The sequence below is a fragment of the Lepisosteus platostomus genome, chromosome 18 (assembly GCF_059453375.1).
Source record: "Lepisosteus platostomus isolate fLepPlt1 chromosome 18, fLepPlt1.hap1, whole genome shotgun sequence".
NCBI classification, from domain to species: domain Eukaryota; kingdom Metazoa; phylum Chordata; class Actinopteri; order Semionotiformes; family Lepisosteidae; genus Lepisosteus; species Lepisosteus platostomus.
In genome coordinates this window covers 10,265,595-10,289,528 of record NC_142628.1, presented here as the reverse complement: position 1 = coordinate 10,289,528, position 23,934 = coordinate 10,265,595, and the positions used below count along the sequence as shown (strand labels likewise).

The following is a 23,934-nucleotide window of genomic DNA, read 5'->3' as shown; positions in this document are numbered from 1 at the left end:
TACATCTAAATGTACTTTTTAATTAGGAGTCTCAGACAGCAGTGCCTTTTCACAATTTACTGCTGTAATCATAAGACTAGTAATAAGAGTTTCAAAGAGAAATGCATTCAGCCCTTAACCATGTAAATTCTTAATTCTAATTAACTGAAGATTGTATTAGAAAGCTAAAACTAAAGACATTAAAGTTTGAGGGATTCTAAATTTGCGTCTATCATTTGAGATATAAACATACAACCTGCAGTTTAACCACTGTCATTTTAAGAACTTTCTAGACGAAGCAAAGAGTGTAAATATCAACAAGGCATTCATGCAACGTTGTAAACAGTTGTAAATCAACAGAGAACAGCAATTTTCTTTAAAAAAGTTCACAAATAATGCTCAAGAACAAAGTTTGGAATGGCTGAATTTGAAAGAAAACTATTCTCATGTTTTATTGCATTTAGCTTGTAACACAAGAGCTTCCTCTGAAGCTTGTGAAAAAAACTGCTGTTTCTTTAAGAAACAAAAAAACAATCAGGTGCTATTAACTAGGCAGGCTAGCTCACCTCCTGACTGGCAACTTCCTTGCCATGATCAAGACACTGAGAGGCCTTTATTTCCACTCTTGGGCTTGAAAGCAAGTTGGACAATAGTGTCAAGAGAGTGATAATGTCTTCTTGCACTGCGAGACCTTGTGCAATGCTCTGGTTTCACAGCAGTTGTGAAACTGTTCAAGAAGCTCTCCTACTGCCAATGCTCAGATGGTGATCAATACACTCCACTGGAGTCTACAGCAGTGAAAACACAGCCTCTTTCCATGAATACTCCTTTTTAATTAAAGGCTAAAAGAAAACTGAAACAGGAGTGCTTGTCATGTATAATAACCTGTAAAACCTGAATTCTTCAAAAAAAAGTTGTTCTTTCATTCTGGTATCTGTCAGTTACAAGAAACAGAAAATTACAGGTGTTAAAAAAACTTCAGAAGCCACATTCCTTTTCAGTCATATGGCTTTTGGGAGGGTCTGCATTCTCAACATGTTTAACAAGAGGGAAAGCCTGGCTTTTGGTAAAGACTGAATTTGTCACAAATACGTTTTGCCTTTTTTTTCTTGGAATTGGCCAATTATTATTTTATACAGCTCACTGCCAAAATGAACATCCAGGCCCAGCACAGATGAAAAGAAAACACACACTTGCCTCTCAAAACTTCTTTTCACAACAGCCACTCAAACTGCCCAACATCATGCAGACAGATCTGTGAGCTACCTTCTTGAAACTACAGTTTACAAATAATCAATCAGGACAGTTTTATGTTGGTGGAAGGGTGAGGGTAGGTACAGTAGGTACATAAGTCACGCATTAATTAAAATAGTGGAAAACTGCACTTTAGAAATGGATAAGCCAGCTGTCAATATATTTTCTATTTTTTTTAATAAGTGGAACAAAGTAACATCTGCAAATACATTCTAGGGTTAGATTTAGACTACCAGCTCAGCAAAAGGGTTTTGTTATTAATATGCAATCCTACAATAAAGGTTGCTTATTATTACATTTATGTCAGTATTTATAAATGGCATTTTGCAACCTCTAGACCACTACCAAATTGTTCATGTATGTTCATAGTTGATGTCAAGACTTATTTTACACTCAACGGATATAACACAGTCTAATCGCACAAAACCAATGTAGCTCACACAAATAGCAACTTCCTAATGGACCACAACCATGAATTGTTCACCACAGTGAACGCAAGACAGAGCAAACAATGTTTTTCACCTTGACATCATGCATTTTTTTACCTTTGTATGCAGGGCTGCCAGAGCTCCTCCAGACCCCTAGATTTTATTCTTGCGTGACAATACAGATGTCCAGCGTATGACTGCACGGCAACATGAAAACAGACTGATCTAAAGGTCAGGGATAACACAGGCAGGAGTGCCAATGTATTCCTTTATTGTTCTGCCAGGTACTGTGACCCTAATCCTGGCTCTGTTCATCCCGCTGCTACCAGCCCTGAGTTTTTTGACGGGGCTTGCCTTTTCATCTCTGTCTTTTCTATTGTTTTTATAGCCTCTTCTCATTCACAGACCCACTTTGTGCACATCATTAAAATAATTTCTGCAATCCGGTTCTATTGCTATGAGACAAAGAGATCACCGGTCGTACCCTACAGCCTGAGCCAGGCTTCGTCTAGAGCACTCAGAATTCGATAGCCATTTACACAGGTGCTTTTCACTCGCAATGCAGAGCATTACCCTCAACTGCTAGTTTTATAATCCCCCAACATGCAAGGCCTTCCTGAAGCTTTTATATCACCATGGCTTGACTGTAGGATATTTAAATGCCCTCTTGGTTCCATAAAATAATATATGTGAAGTAAGTGAATTATTTAACTATCCTGTGCTATATCCTTGGTCTTGAGAACAGTTGAGGATAGCCGAAATATTAAAAAAACACAATTGGGAGGGTTTAACAAAGAATAATTTGCAATTCTGTCCCTTAAATAAAATCATTGCCTTTTGTTTCAGCCAACTATACAATTAAACCTTTCGGATAGTCTACACCACACAAAGGTATATATTAAAGACTGCTCCTCCTCCTTAATCAATCCTGTCATAACAGCTAAATTAGCAAGATGCTGTCTGGAATGGCACTGTGAACTTTAAAAAAACCCCACTATAACTCAGTGTCCAATTTACAACTCTGTTGTGCATATCTGTCAGGTTCCCAAATGAGTGGAAAGACAACCTGCAAGCACTTACTTTTGTCAAGAGGTGCCTGTTTAGGATTAAAATAAACCATGTGCTCAGTTTCTCCACTAATTACAATTCCCTTTTACTATAATTAAAATGAGAACTAGGAATAGATATTGAAAAAAATGGAATTAAATAATGTTCATATGATGTCCCAATTCTGCTGGAGAATCAGTGGAATCATTTAAAAAATCTACTGAAGGCTCAAGATGCCTTCAGACATTATGGCTGAAGAAAAGGTTCAAGCATGCGAATGTAAGGAAGCTGAAGATTTTTCAGAGTGAAACAGCAGAGGGAAGAAAAGGCCCATCAATATAATTTAGATCTGAAGTTTAAGAAATACCGTTGAGTGGCTTCAAATTCAATTGCACACACTACTAATCTTTATGAGCACAGAAACATGCCTTTAGCACTGCCTATCACTAAACTACGTTGGATTTCATTTTGGCACTCAAAAGAATAATTAAACCTGAATATTTTCAGTTGGGAGGACAACCTTCCTAGCACAGACACAAAATCAAAGATAATTTAACTGTGACATAATACATACTGTCCTTTTACTCTCTGCCATGTACTTGTACAGTGAATATATCCCTATGCTTATGCTCACATGACATCACTGCCTGACCACTTTTATTATAACCATGCATGGAATAACCCAATATAATAACCCAATAATTTAGAATGTTGTATTTATTCATATTAGTATCATGGTGACAAATACAAATTGTTTGCCTGTACAGCAAAAAAAAGTTTTGACTTTGCTGTCCCTATACTTTTGAGAGAACTGGAAATCAGACTTAAGTGTTTAAAGTCAAGCAAAAATGCTGTTTAAATGTGAAATGGTTTTTGAAGTGGCAGATGGAAAATGGTTATTTTTAAACTGCTTCGTTTACAGAACAGAAACTCTACAAAGCCGCCGCCCAGAGAAGGAGAAAACTAATAAAACTGCATCTAGTTAAGTACATCTTGCCAATAGGACTTCAGGAATATTGTTGGTGCTTTGCAGCTACGCAGGAAATTGTGCATGACCCTGGATACCACAATATATAATTGAACACAGATAAAATTAAACGTGCTGGGAATGCATTTTTAACAGATTTCCTTGAAATGTTTCCGTTTCATTTCATTCATGAAGTTTAACTTCGCCAGTAGCAGAGTTATTGCTATGAAATTCAAAGTCTTTTACAAAGTAACAGCTGCACACTGTAAATTGATAAAGAATAACAAATACTATTCACAAAGCTACACAGCATTGCCGAAAATTCCCAATTAGCTTTGCATTCAAAAGCTCCACAATTGGTCATGTTTAATGTTACTTCTAATAAACCACAGACAGTTATCCTTTTGTTACACACTATGGCAGGGAATCCAGCCGAAGAAAATAAATGCGTAATCAAACATGTGCCATGTGGAGGGAGTCTAATAAAGTAGGAAAGCAAAAGTCTGGAGTTTCTTGAAATGTTCCATAGCCTTACATGTGGCACAAAAACCAAATGCTAATGCTCCATTTTCCTTAATAAAAAAAGAATTGTCACAGCCTTCTTTATCAAAGGGCAACAGTAACTAAAACTCTCTAATTTAATTAGGGAGCACTGAATGCCATTTAGATACCAGGAGGTTAATTGGGGTCGCAGAGAAGCATGAAAAAAAATAGACACTTTACCTAACCAGTCGTTAAACTTCTTAACCTCCGAGGGCAGTCCCAGCTCAGTGAAATCGCCTGTGTGTAGGAGGACATCCCCGTAAGGCATCTGAATACCATCTGTTCGGGAGTGTGTGTCAGACACGCAGACGAACCGTGTGTGGCCAGCAGGTTTGGGGGTGTCATATGGGATTGGATCCACCCTGGTACACACAAAATGGAACACACGACAGTTTCAGTTACATTACAGCTGCAAGGCAGAGTTTTCGGTGTCAGCACATCACACATGTATGGAATAGTGAGCCGTTACATAACAGCTTGCTCAGAGGTGAAAGGTAAGAGGTTTTTCTAACCGAGACCTGAAATTACCTTGTGAGGCTGTGGATTATGCAGGACATTTTCAAAAAGAACATAATGAAAATGAACACAAATGGCTTTAATCCCCAACACTCTGTAAAGAAACTACTGGGTCTTATTCCCTCTTTCTTGTGAGACTTAATTTACTGTGTGGCAAATCATCGTCAAAGGATATCCAACTTGTTGTCAACAATATATTCTAATATTAATCAGCTATCAGAGATAAGAAAAATCCAAAGCCTTATCTATTACAACCGTTAAAAATTAATTGGGGGACCATGTACAGTAAAAGGCATTCCTAGCAAGTTAGATGGTGTTTGAAATCAGGTGAAAAAAATTGTGCTAGGATCCACTGACTCCTCTTAACCACCATGGTATAAAATAAAAAAATCTTAAATACATAATAATTTTACTTTTAAACAGAAGCCAGAGAGCAAATTCATTGACATTACGACATAAATAAGGGCATATGACTGGAGCAATTTCAGTGAGGTACCTTGCTTATGGACACAACAGGATCTGAACCCACAGCTTTCATTTATGAGTAAAATTTCCTACCCGCCACACTACCCATCCTTCAACCTACAGCAAGAAGGACTAAACATGCCAAATTGGAATCATTCTTTCTGCTACAAGGCAATGTATTACTTGATATTCAGAGAACATAGAGTACTGTTTTCACTGGCCCCAGAAACACAATGCTGTTTCTTTTGACAAAATCTCTAAACGGTGTCTGATCTCTTCATCACCGTTCATACATTATACTAACCCTTCAAATTGTTTTATATGTTCCGTTTGATGATGTTGAGTAAAATGTTATGCCTACACCAACCAATAAAATATATACAGAAAGTTAAATTATTTTCTGGTGTCCATAAATAATAACGTTTACCATTAAATTACATTAAATTAGTTAACCCATATTTCATAAAATAAATTGGTATTTTGATGATTGCTTTTAAGTAAATGGAAGTGGGTCACATTCCTGATTTTTCCATTCAGTCAGAAGACCACAAATATAAAAAAACACAATGACTTTTATTTCAACATTTCAAACACAAAAACCAACTTGTATAAAATGGACGTTAAGATGTAATTGCTTTATTCACAAAACACAGATGACAAAATGTAAAATGCATTTCGGGAGTGCCGAGTTATTAAGTTAAGTATTAAATGCACTGAAATACATTGTGTTTTCCCCCACACTCCCCAGTTGTAACAGGGAACAGAATGCATTTTCTTATATTTGCAAAAAACAATTCTGAAAGCTACAGAAGATGAAGAGAGGACACATCCCATATATTAATATGTGAGCACTGTAATATCCTGGGCATAACCAGAACAACATTTGCAGGATTATATGGTGGAAAAAGGTCTAGAAAACAATAGCAATTTTACATCTGAACTTGTCAAAAAGACTACTAAATGCTAAGAGTATCAGGAACCACTGAAGAATAAAACTGAGTTTCAAATGAATAATAAATATATTTTAAAAAACTTAAGCAATTTGTATTTCAGGCACTGTAGCGTGACATTTTAAAAAATGAGCATTCAAAAAACAAGCTTTTATATTCTGTCCATCTGTCTTTGGGCAGAACTGGAGGTTCTTCCAAAGCCTGTCTAAAAATGATCTTGATCAGTAAGGAAACTGCAATTGCATTATGGCTTCAGTTAATACAGTAAACCCTCAGTTTAATGGACTAATAAGGGGAAAGGAGTTACAGCCAAATGTCTGTTAAATCATGAATGTTTTTCAGCCCAAAAACACAGTATTATGTGATATACATGTGTGCTTTCTGGACCTTTAGGCTTATTTTAACAATTGCAATCAAAACAATGAAAATTGTTCCTGTCACTTTATCATAAATATACAAGCCTTTTACTTCACGTGTCGTAAAATTCTCTAAAGCATATGAAACACACCCATCGTAAGCAATTGACCTAACCCATAGGGTACCATTGATATTTCTGAATTTATAAATCTATGTAGTATTTTTACATCCTTTTATTATCTGTTCATTTAACTTTTTAACAGATTGTTAGTATTTTAGTATACATTTTGTAATAAAAAAAATATTCTCAAGCACATGAAATACAAAACCCCATTGTGAGCAAATTGCCAACCATTATTGCAGGAAAAGTCCAGTATTTCTGATTTTGCAGATGTTAAATACAATGTCATTAAAGAATAAATCTTTAAATAATTATTATATTAAATTACTTTGTATATATACACATGGTTGTTAAAAAAGATCTAAAATTGCTTCAAGAGCATAATCACAACCAGTTCTTTGTATTTCTGCAAGAGATTAAGTTTTACCCCTGTGGCAAAAATCAAAATGGTTAACAAACGATTAGCACTATCTATCTCAGAGAAGACTGCACAACCACCTAAATATACTGTCAGCAGGTTGGTGTTAAAAAAAATATTCCTGGCGTGTAGGATTTAATCCTCTACGAGAAAAATAAAGTCGCTGATCTCAATTAAGCCAATCAATGCACCCGAATCATTTAAAAATCCAAAATTAGCACTAGCTGGACAAACATCATAATCCCCCATTTTATGACCAGAGAAAAGATCTAGGAACCTCAAAGGGCCTTGAAACCTCAGTGATGGTTCCTGCAGTTTTTCATTTTATCCAAGCTTTGTTCCGAGTTGCTTTGCAAGAACCAGATTGAATTGGGATAGATCCATTCTTACCTGCTTTTGTGTTTATTGCAATAGTTCAAAGACTGGAGAGCAAAGGTATCCCAGATTCAAACAGAACCCCACCCCCCCGAAGACAAATGATAGAAATCAAACATAAGATTGCTGGCAAGGTGTGCAGTTACTGGCTTTGTAAGCACATGGATGGAAATCCACACTGCTTCAGGTGATCAAGAACAGGTGAAAAGTTCACCTGTCTCAGGGACTCACCTTTTAAAAAAAATCTTTAAAACATTAATATCGTAACTGTGTAGAAAATCAGCATGGTCTTCTCTGATCAAATAAAATAGTTCGCCCATGCACCACAAAACCTTCAAATATGAAAAAAAGGACAAGCAGGCAAAAACATGTTTGCCCGGTTTTTAGTCTGAAAACATAAAGCATATTGTTTCTATTACAAAAAAGGTAAAGCAGACGTGCTTTTGAACGCATCCCCTTACCACACTACTAGGATCTACTTACAAATCTGGTAAGAGGGTAACCAGGGACATGGCAAAGAAAGAGGAAACTACAATACCAACTGTAAAACCTACGTTTTGAATGACATGTTCATTTTCTTTTTGACTGACAATATGAAAGTTCAGCACAGGGATTGGGATAAATATGACAACAAGCAAGACAATAGAGGCACTTTCATGCTTTTGTAGCACCATGCCACGAGGCCTGCTTAGTTATGGGTGACACATTAAAATAAAAGCAGACACTCCGAAGGCAATCAGAATGAAAGAGAGATTAGCTGAGGGTCTGTGGTCAACCACAGGCTGAATCATGACTTTGAAATTACTCTTTATGTTCTTAAATTAAAACTGAATACACTCATAATCGGCCTCAGCTACTGTGGTAAGTATCAGTAATGCTTAAAAGCATTTGGTGGTTACTTATGAATGCAAACACAAAATTTAATGAATAATAAGGAAGAACAGAACAATGATCAATTACATTTCTAAAAGTTCTGGCAAGCATCTCAGTCTTGTCAGATGAGAACAACTATTCCCAGAGGTTACGTTTAACACACCATTTATTTTTAAAGGCTTTATTGAAAATAGACTTCTGTGTTTGCCTTGTACTTTTCTGCAAGTATCCCTTACAGGCTACATATCTATAATTATGCTTGCTATTAAAATAATTTTCATATATTTGTATCCTTGCTTTCAAATATTTTGGTCTTTTTAAGGACAAAGAAAATGGTACAACTCTCAAAACACTGGTCTTTACCTCAGCAAAGGCTCTTGTTTGAAAGTGTAGAGAGTTTCTTCTCCTCAGCTTGTGAGTGATAGGGCAGAAGTATCTACCGGTGCTAACAGTGACTTCGTTTTTGTTAAATGAGTGCCTTTCCAATGACATCTTCCAGAAATAATTGAGTTCACCCTTCCTCCCTAACAGCCCCAACCAAGCAATCACATCTTAATGATTTTTAGGTCAATACAGACGCAGGTTAGAATTGAACCAACGACCTAGAGGTTAAAAGGCTGTTGTAGAAGCCCGAATCTACTGAGCCACCCAGACTCCTTCTAAGTTTATGAATACTTGACTGTGATCATCAGGGCATTTATTTAAACTTCTGCCAGGTTCAAGGATTTAAACTGTTAATCTTATTATATGATAAACTAGTAGTACCTGTCAGCTGCTGTGTGACAGACTAAAAACACATACAATTTTATTATACAAAGATTATATAAAATTTTGTTATTTTCTCAAAGCACATGTTGTGCTGTATATTGGACTACCAGATCCCTCCAAATATTTAAAGGAAGTAAATTACTTTTCCACATTTTTTACTTTATTCATTTAACACCTATTCATTTACAGAAAGCTTTAAATATTTACACAATAGACGGCATTTTTAAAAGCAATGTATAGAAATACATTTGCAATAGCAATGCTATGTCAACCGCTTGCAGGTTTTTCAGACTGTTCCGATATAATTTCAGTTGAAGGCAGAGAGAGCTACACAAGGACCTTCATTGCTATGATGACACCATTATCCCTCAAACACGTCATTTAGCATTTAAGGAAAAGACAAAAAAAATGGAAAACAAGGGTACTTCCTGCAAAGGGCCTGAGGATGGTGTGTGTTTAACCCTCCGGAAGAAATAAAATGCAGGTTGTGTATGAGATGCCATCTTCCACAAGCCAGTGTAAATATGTATATGTATATATTATACGAAGTAATATAACTTGTACTAGATAACTTCTTCTTTCTAACCTTTGTGTTAATAAACACTTCTTAGAAGAGTTTCAACATTCTGACACTCTTCCACACTGAAAACCTGCTCTATACTACAATAATAATCGGGGTGCGGCAATTCAGTATTATATACAGTAGCATAGGTACAGGAGGCATTTTTAAGATTTGGTTAAGAAAGGATTCAGTTTTCGGCTCTAGAAAGGTTAGAAGCCAAGACGGCATTTAACAAGAAATCTAATAAATTTAATCCACAAAGATTATTAATATTTAAAACAACATTTTTTAAAATGAAAAAATGTATAACTGAGCCCCTAAGCAAAAACGCTTTTATGCGAATGTCTTCTTTTGTGTGGAAATTTGCTCCTGGAAATTGATTTCTCTCCTTATCGACTCTCCTCAAAGCCACATTCATGAGACAGACAGCACTGTACTGTGCAGTTCTGTGCTCCGAGTCAGAAGAAAATTAAAATGATAATGATCACAGGTAACAAATATTTACCTTTTTTCCCCTCTCAGAGGTGAAACACTGAAATAAATTCCCTTTCTTCAGCATGCAATGAGATTTCCTGAGGAAATTAGAATGTCTTTTATCAGTCTGAACTCCTAAGTTAATAAACAGCATCGGAACAAAGAAATCAGAGAAAAGAGTTCAACGTTCATTTAACAGTCTATGCATTTCTAATTCTAAATAAAATTTGACAGCTTAGCTTTTGCGTATATTCCTAAGAAAGTGGGTTGGTCTGAATTGGGATGTTGTTATGCAGGTCCATATCTGTTCAGGTTCAAAAGAATAAGAACATAGCAAAAAGATTGGCTCTAAGTAAACTGCTGTGATGTGTATTGGACTACAGGATACCTCCAGCTATTTGCAGGAAGTAAATTGCTTTTAAGGAAACTGTTCTTTATTCATTATTTTACACCTATTAATTCATACATAACAATACAGTCTAGCTGGTCTTTATTATTATATGGTCAGTCTTGCTCCACTTTAAGACACTCTCGAATACTGCACCAAACCCAGGGAAATACAAAAAAAGGTTATTTCCATTTCAAAAGAAACACCTCATAGTTAAATAATGATGCATGCAAAGAGGGGAAAAAACAGAGACTACGTACCATAATTCCCAAACCAGATAGCTAACTTTGTTGTGACACACACCTACTGTCACTCTTTTCATAGTATGACAATATCAGAAACTATCAGTTTTGTCTCGGAACAGTGCCGGGCTTTCAAGCAAAAATCTGTTCCAACACTAAAAGCAACTTACAATGTGCCTAGGGCCAACTTCCTATCACACTGCTTGATCTATGAGTTAGTTCAAACAAATTGTACTTAACAGAATACCCTACCAGAACATTGTTACCTAACAAAACCAAAATGTTCTGTATAAGGACAAACGCACTGTAATATTGTACACCACATGTTTTAAGGACTCAACACATCAGTGAAGATTTCATGGTAGTCTGTGATTAAGAATATACAGCTAAAAAAAGAAAATCAAAGGATAGTTTTTTTGTGCTGACAACACTCAGCAACAACTCAGCTAAAAGTCAAGCTTTCCTAAATATGAAGTCGTCTGATCAGTTTCACAATTTGCAATACTGTTTCTGCTTTAGTGCTTAAATATCAAAACTATAATCTACTGCATGTCACTATGAAAAGTCCGTTTTACGTGGAAAAGGAACTATTTCTAAACTTGGAGCAAGAATGCATTTTCTTGTGTCTTAATCTGGATGAACTATAGTCAATCATCAATTAAAGTTGAACCACACCGCACGCAAAGAACATTTAGGGACAGAACTACATGAATACAAATGGGGATCGCATATCAGAAACAATAAAGTTTGAATATTTCACCAGATAATTACAGTACACCTAGACAGCCCCATGCGTCTTTAGGGTGGGACTTCCTCCTGCATTCTGGCTTGAGTATCACAAAGCACACCAATAGCAAGAGCTCTCTCTGTTCCATCCTCTGTTTGCTAGTTTCAGTCAGACAAAACAAGAAAAAACATCCAAATTAAAACTGAAGCATGTGAACTGTTACTTAACCCCAGTGCAATACAGTGGATCAGGAATTGAACCAATGGCTTGCTGGCTTCAAAAGTCTAATTAATCTTGTAGACTGTCAGTCCTTTAAAACAAAGGTTTAAATAGAAATACTTCACGTCTTTCAGAGATCCACTCAAGGCCTCTTGAAGCTGTTTTTGGCAAAGAGAAACTCCCGTGAAAGCTTTGTTCACTATTTTCTTTAAATTCCAGAGGAGAATTAACCTTTTTCAAAATAAGAAGCCTTTGTGTATACATTTTACAACATGGATAAATACAGTAGGATATGCAGTGTACCACTGATGACAGGAAAAATAAAAAAGTTTCAAAGAGTTTGCTTTTAAAGCTCAATGTTTTCAGAGTGCACAACATATCCACCCTAATTAAAAATAACATACACATAGCATTACACATTCAAAAGATACGTCTCTCGACCTAATCAGGTGTCTACCTTTTCTCAATATTTTAGTAACTTAGTAATTCCTGTACAATTTCTACATTTCTAATATAATCTCATAATAAAAGAGCTGTTGTAATTTAACATTTCTCAGTGTATTCTAACACTCACACAACCCTGAAACAAAACAGTAGCAAAACCCTCTTTTAAAGTGCTCTTTTTTGCATGCTTGAGTATGCTACAGCTCATTTTATCCAGTCACTACATCAGAGCTTTCAACCAAGTTGGTATTCGATTTTAACAGGGAAATAGGAAATAAGCAGTATTGTAATGCAGTAGTGAAATGCATAAAAAAGCACAACAGAAATTGTGGCTTTTCTTTTACATTTAGAGAATAATATACTTCCAGAACATGAAAATGTTTATTACATGATGATATGCCCTTTACTGCTTGATGAATAATTCATTTGACATAAAATAAACTGCAAGATGAACTTTATTATAATATTCACTGTCCAATTAAAAAAATAACTATAAATTTTCTGAAGCACTATTAAAAGTAGTTATTTGAAGTGCGCCAGAAGTATGCTTTGCCAGCTCAGGACAAAATGTAAAATTTTCAATATAAATAAAGCAATCGCTTTTTAAAAAAATCAACTCGATCACTTGTGTAAAATTACTAAACTTGCAAAAGGAGGACTTTATCATTTACATCCAAGAGGAAGAAATCAGGTGCCCCAATAGCTAAATTCTTTTTTATTTGCAACACCAAAAAAAATCCTCTACAACATTTTTACAATCTACTTTGTTAATGTATCAACAATTATGGTTCACTGAATGCTGATCTTTTATCTTCCATACATTCCAGGAGAACCTGAATATCCATAACTCCTGCAGAAGGTACACACCCACTTTCTTTGGGATATAGTGGAAAAACAAACTTGGGACAGGGTTAAAATAAGGTTATGGTTAGGACTGTGTATATACTGTACAGTATCAATCTACAAGTCTATTATATGGAACAAATATATACTCTGGATACTCACTAATGTCAGCAAGATTCAATTAAGATTTCTAGTAAATTATTTCCAGAATTAGAAGATCATCAAGTCATACACAAAAGTATTCCCACCTAGTCTTAAACCAGTGCATTCACGAGAAATTGTAATTACCACCTAGCAGGATGAACAAGTGCTTAATCAATATTAAGAAGACATCAATGTCGAACGAAAAGAGTTTATCCCACTTAGATAAAAGGGTGATCTGCATTGTCTGAGATGGAGGGTGTCAAAACCTAAATCTGAGTCTGTCCGTGGATTTCAGTAAGAGACGACAGCGTTCCTGTTTCGTCCATTTTTTAAGTGGGCGGAAAAGGGAACAAAGAGTAAAAGTATTAAAAAGTCAATTACAGACATCTATGTTTATGCGAGTTTTACTTGACCAATACTAAATTATATTCCTCCGACACTTTGATAAAATGCCTGCCACAGCACTGACAATTTGTCAAGAGCTCGTGATTTTTGCCCTTTGTTCTTCAGAACAGAACTGCATACTTGATAAATGACCCCTCTTCATCACAAGGCTTGGGAAGTTGTGGTCCCGGTTTTTAAGAAACGTACTGGAGAAAGCCCCGTGGATATTTATTCTAAACCATGCCGTACAAATGACCAGTTCCAGACAAACTGGAGGGCTGGGGTCAGGAATTACTTGATCTGAGAACAGAAATCCTGCCATTACTGAAGAAACGTGCCTGTAATTTCCATATTTCTGCATATTTTGTTGGACTTAATTCAACATTGGGTTTTATACTAGTACAGACTTTGGTATTTAGTTTTTAGTATTAGTATACTATTACATGCAAACACCACAAGGAAGAAAAAAACTAAGAAAAAGAAAACAGACTGGGTCACTAAAGTATTTGGTATGCAAGTGTAATTGCATTACATTTCAAACTCTATTTAAAATGTGAACACTCATTTCCTCATTTTTAAGTCCTTACTTCTGAAACGACCATTTGGGCCTCACTCAATGACACTAATAATGCCTGAGGTCAATACATACTCTGTATCAACACATACACTACAGGTTGTAAGCAAAAGATATAGATGGGACTCTAGCACATTTCTTTGCTGTAAATTTGCTTTAATTTAAAATGTGTATTTAGCTGATGAAATAAAAACGTGTTTAAAGGCTGTAGTAAAATCATATATTTTAACTATCTTCTGTCAAAAAGTATGTTCTAGGCCCTGGATAGGAAGGTCACTGCCTTACTCCATGTTTTTTTCAATATGCTGTACTTGCAAGAACAACAAATCAAGAACTATACAGCTTCAAACACACAAAGCAACACTAACTTTATTTAAAGCTAAAAACCTACATTAAGCCTACATTAAAGTTCAACAAGTGATCTGTCCCCTCATGAATCTAATTTTATTTCACATCTTCAGATCCCATACATGTGCCTTCCTAAAGGTAAAATGTCACAGAGGCACACACAGGTGTCCATCAAGGATGTTACTACTCACATACCCAAATTTCTAAGAGGAGATTTGAATTTGCAGGCAAATCAAAACGGGAAAAAAATGAAATCGTTTATTCATGACCCCACTAGAATCCAACAATGCAGAATTTGTGAATGTTGCAACATTTAGCTTTCTGCCACAGTTTTTGGCAGGTTAGTGTTATTGTACAAAAACTGCTACCCGTGTGCGTCTCAGGTTAATCAGAGACTGCAATCTACTGTATACACAGTAAGCGGCTAACTGCTACGTATCTGGTCAAATCATGTGAGTGGCTGAGGCTCAGGTCTTCACTTTTTAGCTACTTTAGTCACATTAAGTTGTTAGATCTTGCAGAGCATCAAGTGGGTGTTGCTAAGGAACAGTCACTTGTCCACATCTGTGACACAAAAATGGCAAAGGCTTGGCATTTATTCTGCAAAAAGTGATTTTTTTAGACACACTTCTCTAAAAGTATGCATATACCAGTTTATTCAGTGTTACAGCTTTAGGCACTAAAAAACAGGTGCAGCAATCCCCAAAGGTTTCTGTAACTAGCTTACTGTAATGCACTACTACTTCAACAACCACATAAAACTCATGTTTTATTTTTAAAAAGTATGTATGTCACCTCTGTTTTATGTTGAAATGGTTCAGTTCAGTCTAACTACCTCTATACCATCCTCATGGTTACAAGCCTAAAATTTTGTGAAGTACAAAAACTTGAGAACAGAACAAATCTGGAGGGAAACCAAAGAATGAGGTAACATTACAACAGTTTGTGTGTAGTAATCACTGTTTCTAGAGTGATCTAAATGCTCTTCGTCCTATTACTGTACCTTATCATCCGCATGCACTTAGATTTCTGGGTTGTTTAAAATTCAGTCTCCAATTTGTAAGTCCGTTATTAAGACAATTCTAAGCACTGGCAACAATTCATAAAACAATGAAAGACAACTAAAAATGTAACTGAACAGCTGACTTACCTGTGAAATGCAAAGTCACAACTCAGAACATGTGGGCTATCTGGGAATTCTAACAGAGGGATTTCTGTAAAATCCTACACAACAACTTTAAGGCAACAGTACCACACACACAGTATACAGGTTAAAAGTAAAACCTGAAAACTGAGTCCTCACATTATCCAACCAAGAGGTGAGAAAAAAAAAGTTCCCAGTTCTTTTCAGCTTCTCAACTGCATTTCAACAACAGCCTCACAGATCAGACTGGGTGTTTCAAGCATCCTTTCCTTACGGACAATGCATTGCAAACTTATTTCATCGATGGAAAATATTATTGCAAAACCTTTTTCAGCTCAAATACAGCAAGACCGTATTCATGAAGGGTTTAATACAACTTCACTCTGAATAGCCCTTCTGCTAAAAGGGAAAAAAAAAAGCTAAAATGCAGTGAGTCACAGAAGACTTGATTCTATAGATGCTGCTTCTGAGTCAGTCAACATGAAACTTATGTGACTGAATGTAGCCTCAAGAAAAAATGCTATAAACACTGAATCGGTGAAAATGGTTTTGTGAATACAGGAAGCTGGACATGTAAATACAATGACTGAGTTTATAAAGTTCACCAAAATTAATTGTGATTAATAAAAAAAAAAAAACAGTAACAATGAGACTGATTTCACTGAAGCAAAGGGCCTTACTTACATGTGTACATGTGGGGGCTGGAACCTGCTCTGGTTAATGTTGTAGTGTGTGAATGCCTGGGTAGGGTTCGAGCTGTATTCATCCACAGTGATGGTAACCTTGCCCTGGGATGGAATTCCATGAGCCATCCTTCTGACTTTGTGCACATGAGCAATCTACCAGGATCCAGGACAAACCACTGCTGTAGCACTCATTGTTCAGAACCCCAACTCAAAACCCAGACCGACTGCTCCAGTGCTGGACTGTGATCTATGGAGAAAGGAAAAAAAAAAGGGGGAAAAAAAGAAAATATTTACAAAAGGGGTTTTGTTTGTTATTTTGTGTTGTGTAAATGTTTACAAAATGGCATGATATACTGTAAAACTATCGACTGCTGTGCTTGTGACAATGTAGCGCATACAGCTCTAATGCAGAATCTCTAGGTCTTTTCCTGCAATGTCAAATCTGCTTCATGCAATATTAAATTACAGTCAAAACAATCACACAATAAAAGGTAGCTAAATTACCATTTTTTATCTTTTGGAACATATGACCATTTCAAATGTTGTTCAACTCCCACTTTTCAAACTTTACAATTCTACTATTCAGCTGCAGCCTTCACATCATTTTAGATTTGCTGCTTCCATGTTAATGGTGAAAGGCAAAAAGCTGAATACCTGTTGTTGTTTTGTTGTAGTCTATCTGATCATTGAATCGGGTGAATAATAAAAAAAAACAACAGGAGAGTGAAACTATAATCACATACAAGGTCTAGCTTGTACTGTACAGCACCCACATTATTTAACCTTCTGCAAAAGAAAATCAATTAAAAACCAAGAGCATTTTCACTTTGCTGTATATACACAGTACTTTACTTTCAAGCATATCATATACAATAACCAGTACTTTAGTTTAGTATAGTTTCAAACAGTCAGGACTGCTGTACAAAGCTGCCTCTGTGAAGCTACTGTACCTGTATGACCAAAATAATGCAACAAATCTTTTTGTCTTATACAACTTATAGTACTAATGTGACTCACAATGGTTCACTAGCAAATACAATGTTTTTAAATATTTGCTTTTAATCAATTTATCAGTGTTTTCGAAGCAGAAGTAGAAGTTTATAAATACTTCTGTAAAATAAGAGCTGTGACACAATGACTCAAAGCACGAAACAAACGAAGGAATTTAGTTAGGCTATCCCCGACTGTTGATAATTTCACTAAAACACTTTGCAACAGAAACACAAAATTGTTACAAAAGATCAAAACCTTAGTAGCATGTTGATGGAAATGACACATGAGCTTTAACGTGCAGCCACATTGTTACAGGTACTAATAGGGAACTTCAGTACACTCCTACTGTAGGTACAGAAAGTTGGCGCTGCTTGCTAACAGCGAAAGCGAATGGCATTTCTGTTATTCTGTACACCTAGGTGTTTCTTCACTCTACACAAACACATGCACATCCAAAATATTTTTCCTTTCCATCACAGGTAAAATGTTTTTGGAATTACAAATTTAAGTCATTACAGTAAGTATTGGAAACGAACTCGTGGTCTTCAGTGGAAACAAAAGAATGGCTGGGTACAAAAATAGTCTTCTCGTAACAATCCACTCGGTACACAAAATGATTTTGTTATTCAAAACTTTAATATAACCCAGGCTCGGCGCAAGACGCTTGTTATCGTAGAACAGATGGACAGAAAATGCATGGTTCTGCTGAAGTAGATTCGCTAGTGTACATCCTACAGTACATGAATGATTAGATTGGCATAGCTAAAAAACAAGATTTCAATTTTTCGGAGTTTTTAAAAACACATTTTCCATGCACCCGCATCTGAAAAAGCCCGAGAAGAAGGGGACTCCCTGAGAGACGAGACAAAAAAGAAAGATTTTCAAAGTACGTTGCATTTCCAGCAGAAGCTACACCTCGCATACTTGTGGGACTAACTCTATCCCTTCTTTCGGTTACCGGCAATGCGCTCGCTATCTCACGCCGTCCGAAAAGCTCCTTCTCCGCGTCTGTGGCTGAGCTTCGCTTGCCTCTGGCGTCCAGCCCCCCTCGCTATCCCTTCTGATTGATTATAGTCGGTAGCCAATGGGTTTGACATCGCACCCTCCTGGCTTTTGTACAAGATCTCCTGTTCAACGTCATTCATTTTAAACCCTGCCACGACCCCACACTACTACAGCACGATTGATAATATGAAACCAAAACAACGCGAAGCTCGCATTCCGCGGGTTCAGTTAAGGATATATACACTCGGAAGCAACAAAATAACTCCGTGCATTTCAATTTACAAGCTTTCCGAAACACGAGGTTCTACTATTCTCGCGTATATTTGCAAATTAAAATTATGCTCCAGTGCCAGCGACCAAGCTCTCTACCAATTACATTTTACTCCAGCTGTGTCAATTTCATCCAAATCCCTCCCTCTGTATTTTAAAACAACTTAGGCCTCGAAGATAACAATTTCTTATCCTTAAAAAATGTAACGAATTGCCCGTGCACTTCAAGTAAAAAAAAAGGCAAGGAAGGCGTATTAAAAACCCAAACTAGAAACCGCTACTTTGTTCGCTGTACTTTCCGAGCAGTTCAATAATAAAAATAAAACCGTGAACAAACCACAGTCCAGTTCCTACTATATTCCCAACCTATTCTGCACAACGAGAACCTAGAATTTATAAATTTCATTTGCAGTTTAAGTAAACGGTTTCGCTTCACATCTTACGGGTTCGTGTTATATAATAAATCCTGGCCTGCATTATTCTTGCTTAAAGCGCTGTATAAACCCGAAAGACTAAGTTTTAAGTAAACGGAAAAATACATATGTTCCCACCTTTCTTTCAAACAAATCACTTTTACTTGCAAAGAGAGGAGAGAGAATTAAAACCCTGGTACCGCACGGAACAACATAGCCACGGCATCTTCTAAAGCAGAATTCACTGCTGTAAAATGCACAACGATGATTAAAAAGCATAAAAAATAGAACTAAAACTAGACATGAGATATATATTAAAGCAACGATTGTCGGCATATGCAGCAATCCGGTGCACTGACTAGACTCCTGATCTTTCTCCTTGTAAATGACAAGGCACCTCTAACCCACGGCTTTGTGTTTTGTTATTTTTTTTTTCCCTGCGATTTTCTCGCTAATCGGGGGGTGAATACCTTTCCTCTGGCTGTGATGTGTCCCGGGGTTGCCCTCTGCGTTGTTAGAGACGCCGATCCATGAAGAATGGATGCAGATTTGGAAGGCTAAGAGGTTGAGGTTGGAGCAGGGCAGGGCAGAACCTTCGACCCTGAGGGACCCCCGGCTGGCTCTTGTGGAAATGAGACACAGACAGAAACAGAGCGAGTGAGCGAGGGAGAGAGAGAGAGAGAGCAGCCTCGATCTGGGAGAAGGGAGCCTGAGAGCAGTGCAGTGAGAATGGACTGCCACTGGGGTCAAGGAGCACAGCACCAGAAGGCGCTCTCGCTCGCTAGCTTGCACACACACACACGGGCGGGACGGGGACACGCACGCAGCACACGGGGCGAAAGCAAGGCGGAATAATACGCCGCGTCCACGTGGAGAGTTTTATTTCTATTCTTGTTCTTTTTGCCACACGAGGCAAAAAAAATAAATAAATACCTCTAAGCGTACGGGAATGGAAACGCTATTAATTCCTCTCCTCCGCCTTTGTGTCGGAGTCCAGGTCAGAGAGGCTTTATAAGGACAGATGTGTACCGCACATTTTTTCATTGAAAAAAAAAAAATAGCTGGCTCCTGCATCGATCAGCCTGGGTCCAAGTTGGTGTGTCGTGCTCTGCCGAAATGAGATTTGGAATGTATCGTTACTTAAAAGCTGTATAATCAGATATAGGGTTTATCTATAAAAACGGTTGCTGTTTTTGCGCTTTGAAAGGGAAGCAAGTATATATATAGTGTGTACCAGTACACCCTAACCTGTATTACACTCTCTGATGAACGATATAATAATAAATCAATATAATCGAAAAACTGCAGTAGCATGCGCTACAGTAATCTGGGTTTATTACAGGTATTGTGGCTTAGTTGAAAACGGGATAAGTCCCATTTTTTTTCCTGATTCGGGGAGCCAATGCGCCACAAAACCGGCCTAAACAAGTAACCATTCAATTTTAAGTTCGCTGTCATGATGGTATGTGTACCTGAAAAGTATGGGTTGCTGTTGCCAGCCTTCGGAGAGCTACAGTACTTGTCATATTCAGGCAATAAAGGAGCAAAGTTTAATTCACGCGTAAATGTTTTGTGGGTTTCGGTTGTGGAGCTGGAATTCACATGATCTCCGTTATTGCAGCTCTCCACTGTTAACATTTTCAGATAATATTCTGCTTAACATTTTTTGAAATGCTAGACGACGGAGTCATCGACATGGGGCGGCGCGACCTGTTTTGGTAGTGATGCAGTACATATGCATCACCAACAAATTTGTAATACATTTTAAAAATGTATTACACCTTAAGGAATGCACTGCAGGCCTATTTCAATTGAAAGAGAAAGAAAAACCTGGGAGTGAAAACGTAAAGATAACGTTTTGCTTAAGTCCTAACCTCCAATTACACGTGAGTAACAGGCTACTCTCTGTACTGAAGTTCTGGTGGAAGCAACTGATGGCAAACTCGGATAGAGCTGCACAGATAATAACATACACTGCTGCATACAATCAACTCAGCTTCAATACGGACAAGACGTTTTTGTTGTATTTGCAGTGTCACTGAACGCTTTCTCGGGCTATACTGTACGTTTCGAGCTCTTCTTTTTCTTCTGTGGCTCAGCTTTTTTTTTTAAAACTTGATCAAAGTTTGAAAGGAAGGAGTCAGTTTCTGTAGTACCCCATCACTGTATAACCCTATAAGACAGCAACGCAATACCTAACTAAGCTAGGTGGTGGACTTACAAATGCTTATTGATATCACATAAGCTACAGTAAATCAGTTAAGTTGGTAGCTGTAGTAATCTTTCCAGAGGACCTAAAACAAGAACTTTATTAAATATATTACCCCAGTCATTTCTGATGCTTAACAGCCCGTGCATTCTGCATGCTTGCATTGCCTGCAGACTGTGAAAAGAGAGTCAGGAACGTATAGGAGTTCTTTGTTACAGTAAAGGAAACCGAGCCACAAAATGTATCTTCATTCGTTTTTGTTTTCTACCACATACATTTTATGGGTGTAAATCTTCTAAATGTGGGTACCGTTCTGGGTACCAGCTCCACTGCATTCGCTCGGAGCCCCACACTCTGCAATTCGCCAAGTGTCATAAAAGCAAGCTACCGAAAACAAGTCTTCATAACGTTACAGACTGGGAGGCAAGGTCGATAAAGCACAGCTCATAATATAATTCAAGTTATACAGTCATTATAGCTTGGGTCATTAAAATCGTGCAGACCGCAATGGAGACAAGAGTTCCCACGAGGTCAGAAAGTGCTGGCAGGACAGATGTTGCATTCTAGCAGATAGGTAGAAAGAATTTAAAAGAACCGCCGTTAACAGGGCAAACAAATACGCTTAGATACTATGATCAAATAGTTTTTCAGCTAGCGATCTCTCAAACCTGTGTATAGAGAATGTCCTACATACCTTCCTACAGTACACACCTTCCTTTTTTCTCAGATGCCCTGAATTTAACTAGGTTAGGCTCTTAATAATTCACGAGAGTTGATTGGCGTGCTGTACTCGGTCAGCAAACGCTCCTAACCTGATTGATAACGACAAATGCCTTTCCACGTCCTTGTAAATAAATCGGCTTTACTAATTTTATGAATATAAATAAGGAGGGAAATCATGGGGAAGGAGAGATGAGCTTTACACAAACTCACACGCGTGGTGGACAAGGACAAGCGCGGCTTCTAAGAGATGAGAGCAACAGTTTATATACAGGGTATTGTATATATAGTGCAAGCTGATGGAGGGAGAATAATGAATCCTATCACAAGAATGAGGATCTGAGAGATTACAGCTGGGCAAGAATCCAGGAGCAAAGCGCACCAAGGATACAAAGAATTAAAATGCTACAATATAACGGCTCTTGAGTCTATCTTTCAGTAGGGTGGGCAGGGAGTAATGGATATGGAGTGTTTATAGTAGTGTAAAGAAGCAGTGTTCAATAGGAGGGGGGCATGCTCTCAGGCTGTGCAGCAGCAGAAACTCTGGGATGATGCTCAGCATTCAAAATACCGAAATGTAATAGTGCATGAGTGCACCTTCCACACAGGTCACAGAGCAGCAGAGAGGGAAAGTCTGGACTGTCTTTACACACACAGCCACGGCTCTGGTTCTCTTCCCTGTCTGTACAGCGAGAATGCACACACAAGGGGAGGAAAAGAATGAACTGAATTCGCTGCAGTGGAATCAGAAGGCAGGCGTGCATGGATTCCTGTGTTCTAAACACGCGTGTGCATTGCGGGAGGACTGTAAGAGTAGAAACACTTTGGCCATACTGCTGTAGCCTACTACTCGTCTTCTCACCAGATTTCACACAGCTACAGGTTTCAGGAATTGTATCGACTTTCTAACAGGATTTCGTTTTTATTAACATAGGATAAGATTTGAGAATCATTTCATTGCATTTGTTCAGAATACAGCCGTGATTAAATGAGAACTGCAGCCTCCTTGCAAACTGTAGGTGATACAGTAGGTGTGAAAAAGCACAGGTGACCAGAAAAACTCCCTTAAGTAAAGGGGTTTTAATCATTGTGATTGGTGGGTGAGTTTTAATTTTTAAAGTGAATTAAATTATTTTACTCTTTTATTTTTTTATGTTAAAAGTTTTTAGTTGAGATTTAGTTCAGACAATTTTACTCGTGTGTGCAAGTGTGCCTTGTAATGGTTTGGTGTCCTGCCCCAGGGGCTGCCCTCTGCTGTGGCTTCAGGAGTTTTTTTCCTTTATTGAATGACCCCTCTTCCCTAATAGTGACAAAATTAACCCAGTTCTTCATTACAAAAGGTTACAGTCATGCACCGCTTTCCTTCCAAATATGCCTGGCCAAGTTTATGACTTCTGCCTCAGCAGTGCCTTAAAAGCAGAGCTTCATTCAGTGGAGGACTGTTATTTATTTTATTGATAAGACTGGAAATCTAAGAGGGTTGCCTGGCAAGCTGCAGGAATCATTACTGTATTGCAGGAAGGCCAGGCCAGTGTGATCAGCTCTAATGGACCTAACTGGTGACTTTTTGCCAATTCACTTAGAGAAGCTCCAGTACAGTATATTTAAATATGGCCCAAACGGTGATGTCTTTACAGCAGGGTTCAGCATGCACCTTAAATGAGCTCCTTCATTCACAGAACCTCTTAGGTGCTTCCAGTTGAATATTTTAAAATGGGAGGCCATACTGTAAGTAATGCATTGAACTATGAATTGTTCCATAAACCCCAACTCTTACTGATACTCAGAAAGGTAAAGAGATGGGGAGTTATTATTAAAGATTTCTTATATACAATCCCAATTTTGGAGGATTAAGGCATGTGTTGGTTGTTAATGTTTTCATCTTTAACTGAACACAGCTAATCATTTTATTTCCACAGTGAGTTGCATTCTTTCTGTTTATAGGAAAAAGCATTAAAAATTGTAGGCTAACATTTCTCTTCCGAATAATATACTTGAAGTCTTGACTTCACTTTTGTTGCGTGTGTATAAATCATGCAGGCCACATACTGTACCATTTTGTGTGGCCTAATACATTTGCAAGC

At 37.4% G+C, this 23,934-nt stretch overlaps 1 protein-coding gene across 3 annotated transcripts in view; it reads right to left on the bottom strand.

Moving 5' to 3' along the window:
- LOC148645639 (metallophosphoesterase MPPED2) overlaps window positions 1-19,648 on the bottom strand; it is a 54,529-nt gene extending 34,881 nt beyond the window's left edge. The window contains exons 1-3 of one of the 3 annotated variants that reach the window (XM_088611200.1): window positions 19,392-19,648; window positions 16,239-16,487; window positions 4,399-4,580 (exon numbers count right to left, since the gene is read on the bottom strand). In XM_088611200.1, the coding sequence (XP_088467326.1) occupies window positions 4,399-4,580; window positions 16,239-16,366 (310 nt within the window). In that variant the 5' untranslated portion in view covers window positions 16,367-16,487; window positions 19,392-19,648. Of the gene's footprint in view, window positions 1-4,398; window positions 4,581-16,238; window positions 16,488-18,191; window positions 18,651-19,391 lie in introns of those variants that run through there. The other 2 variants (XM_088611201.1, XM_088611202.1) reach the window with 2 other exon arrangements.
- Window positions 19,649-23,934: the final 4,286 nt, after the last annotated feature.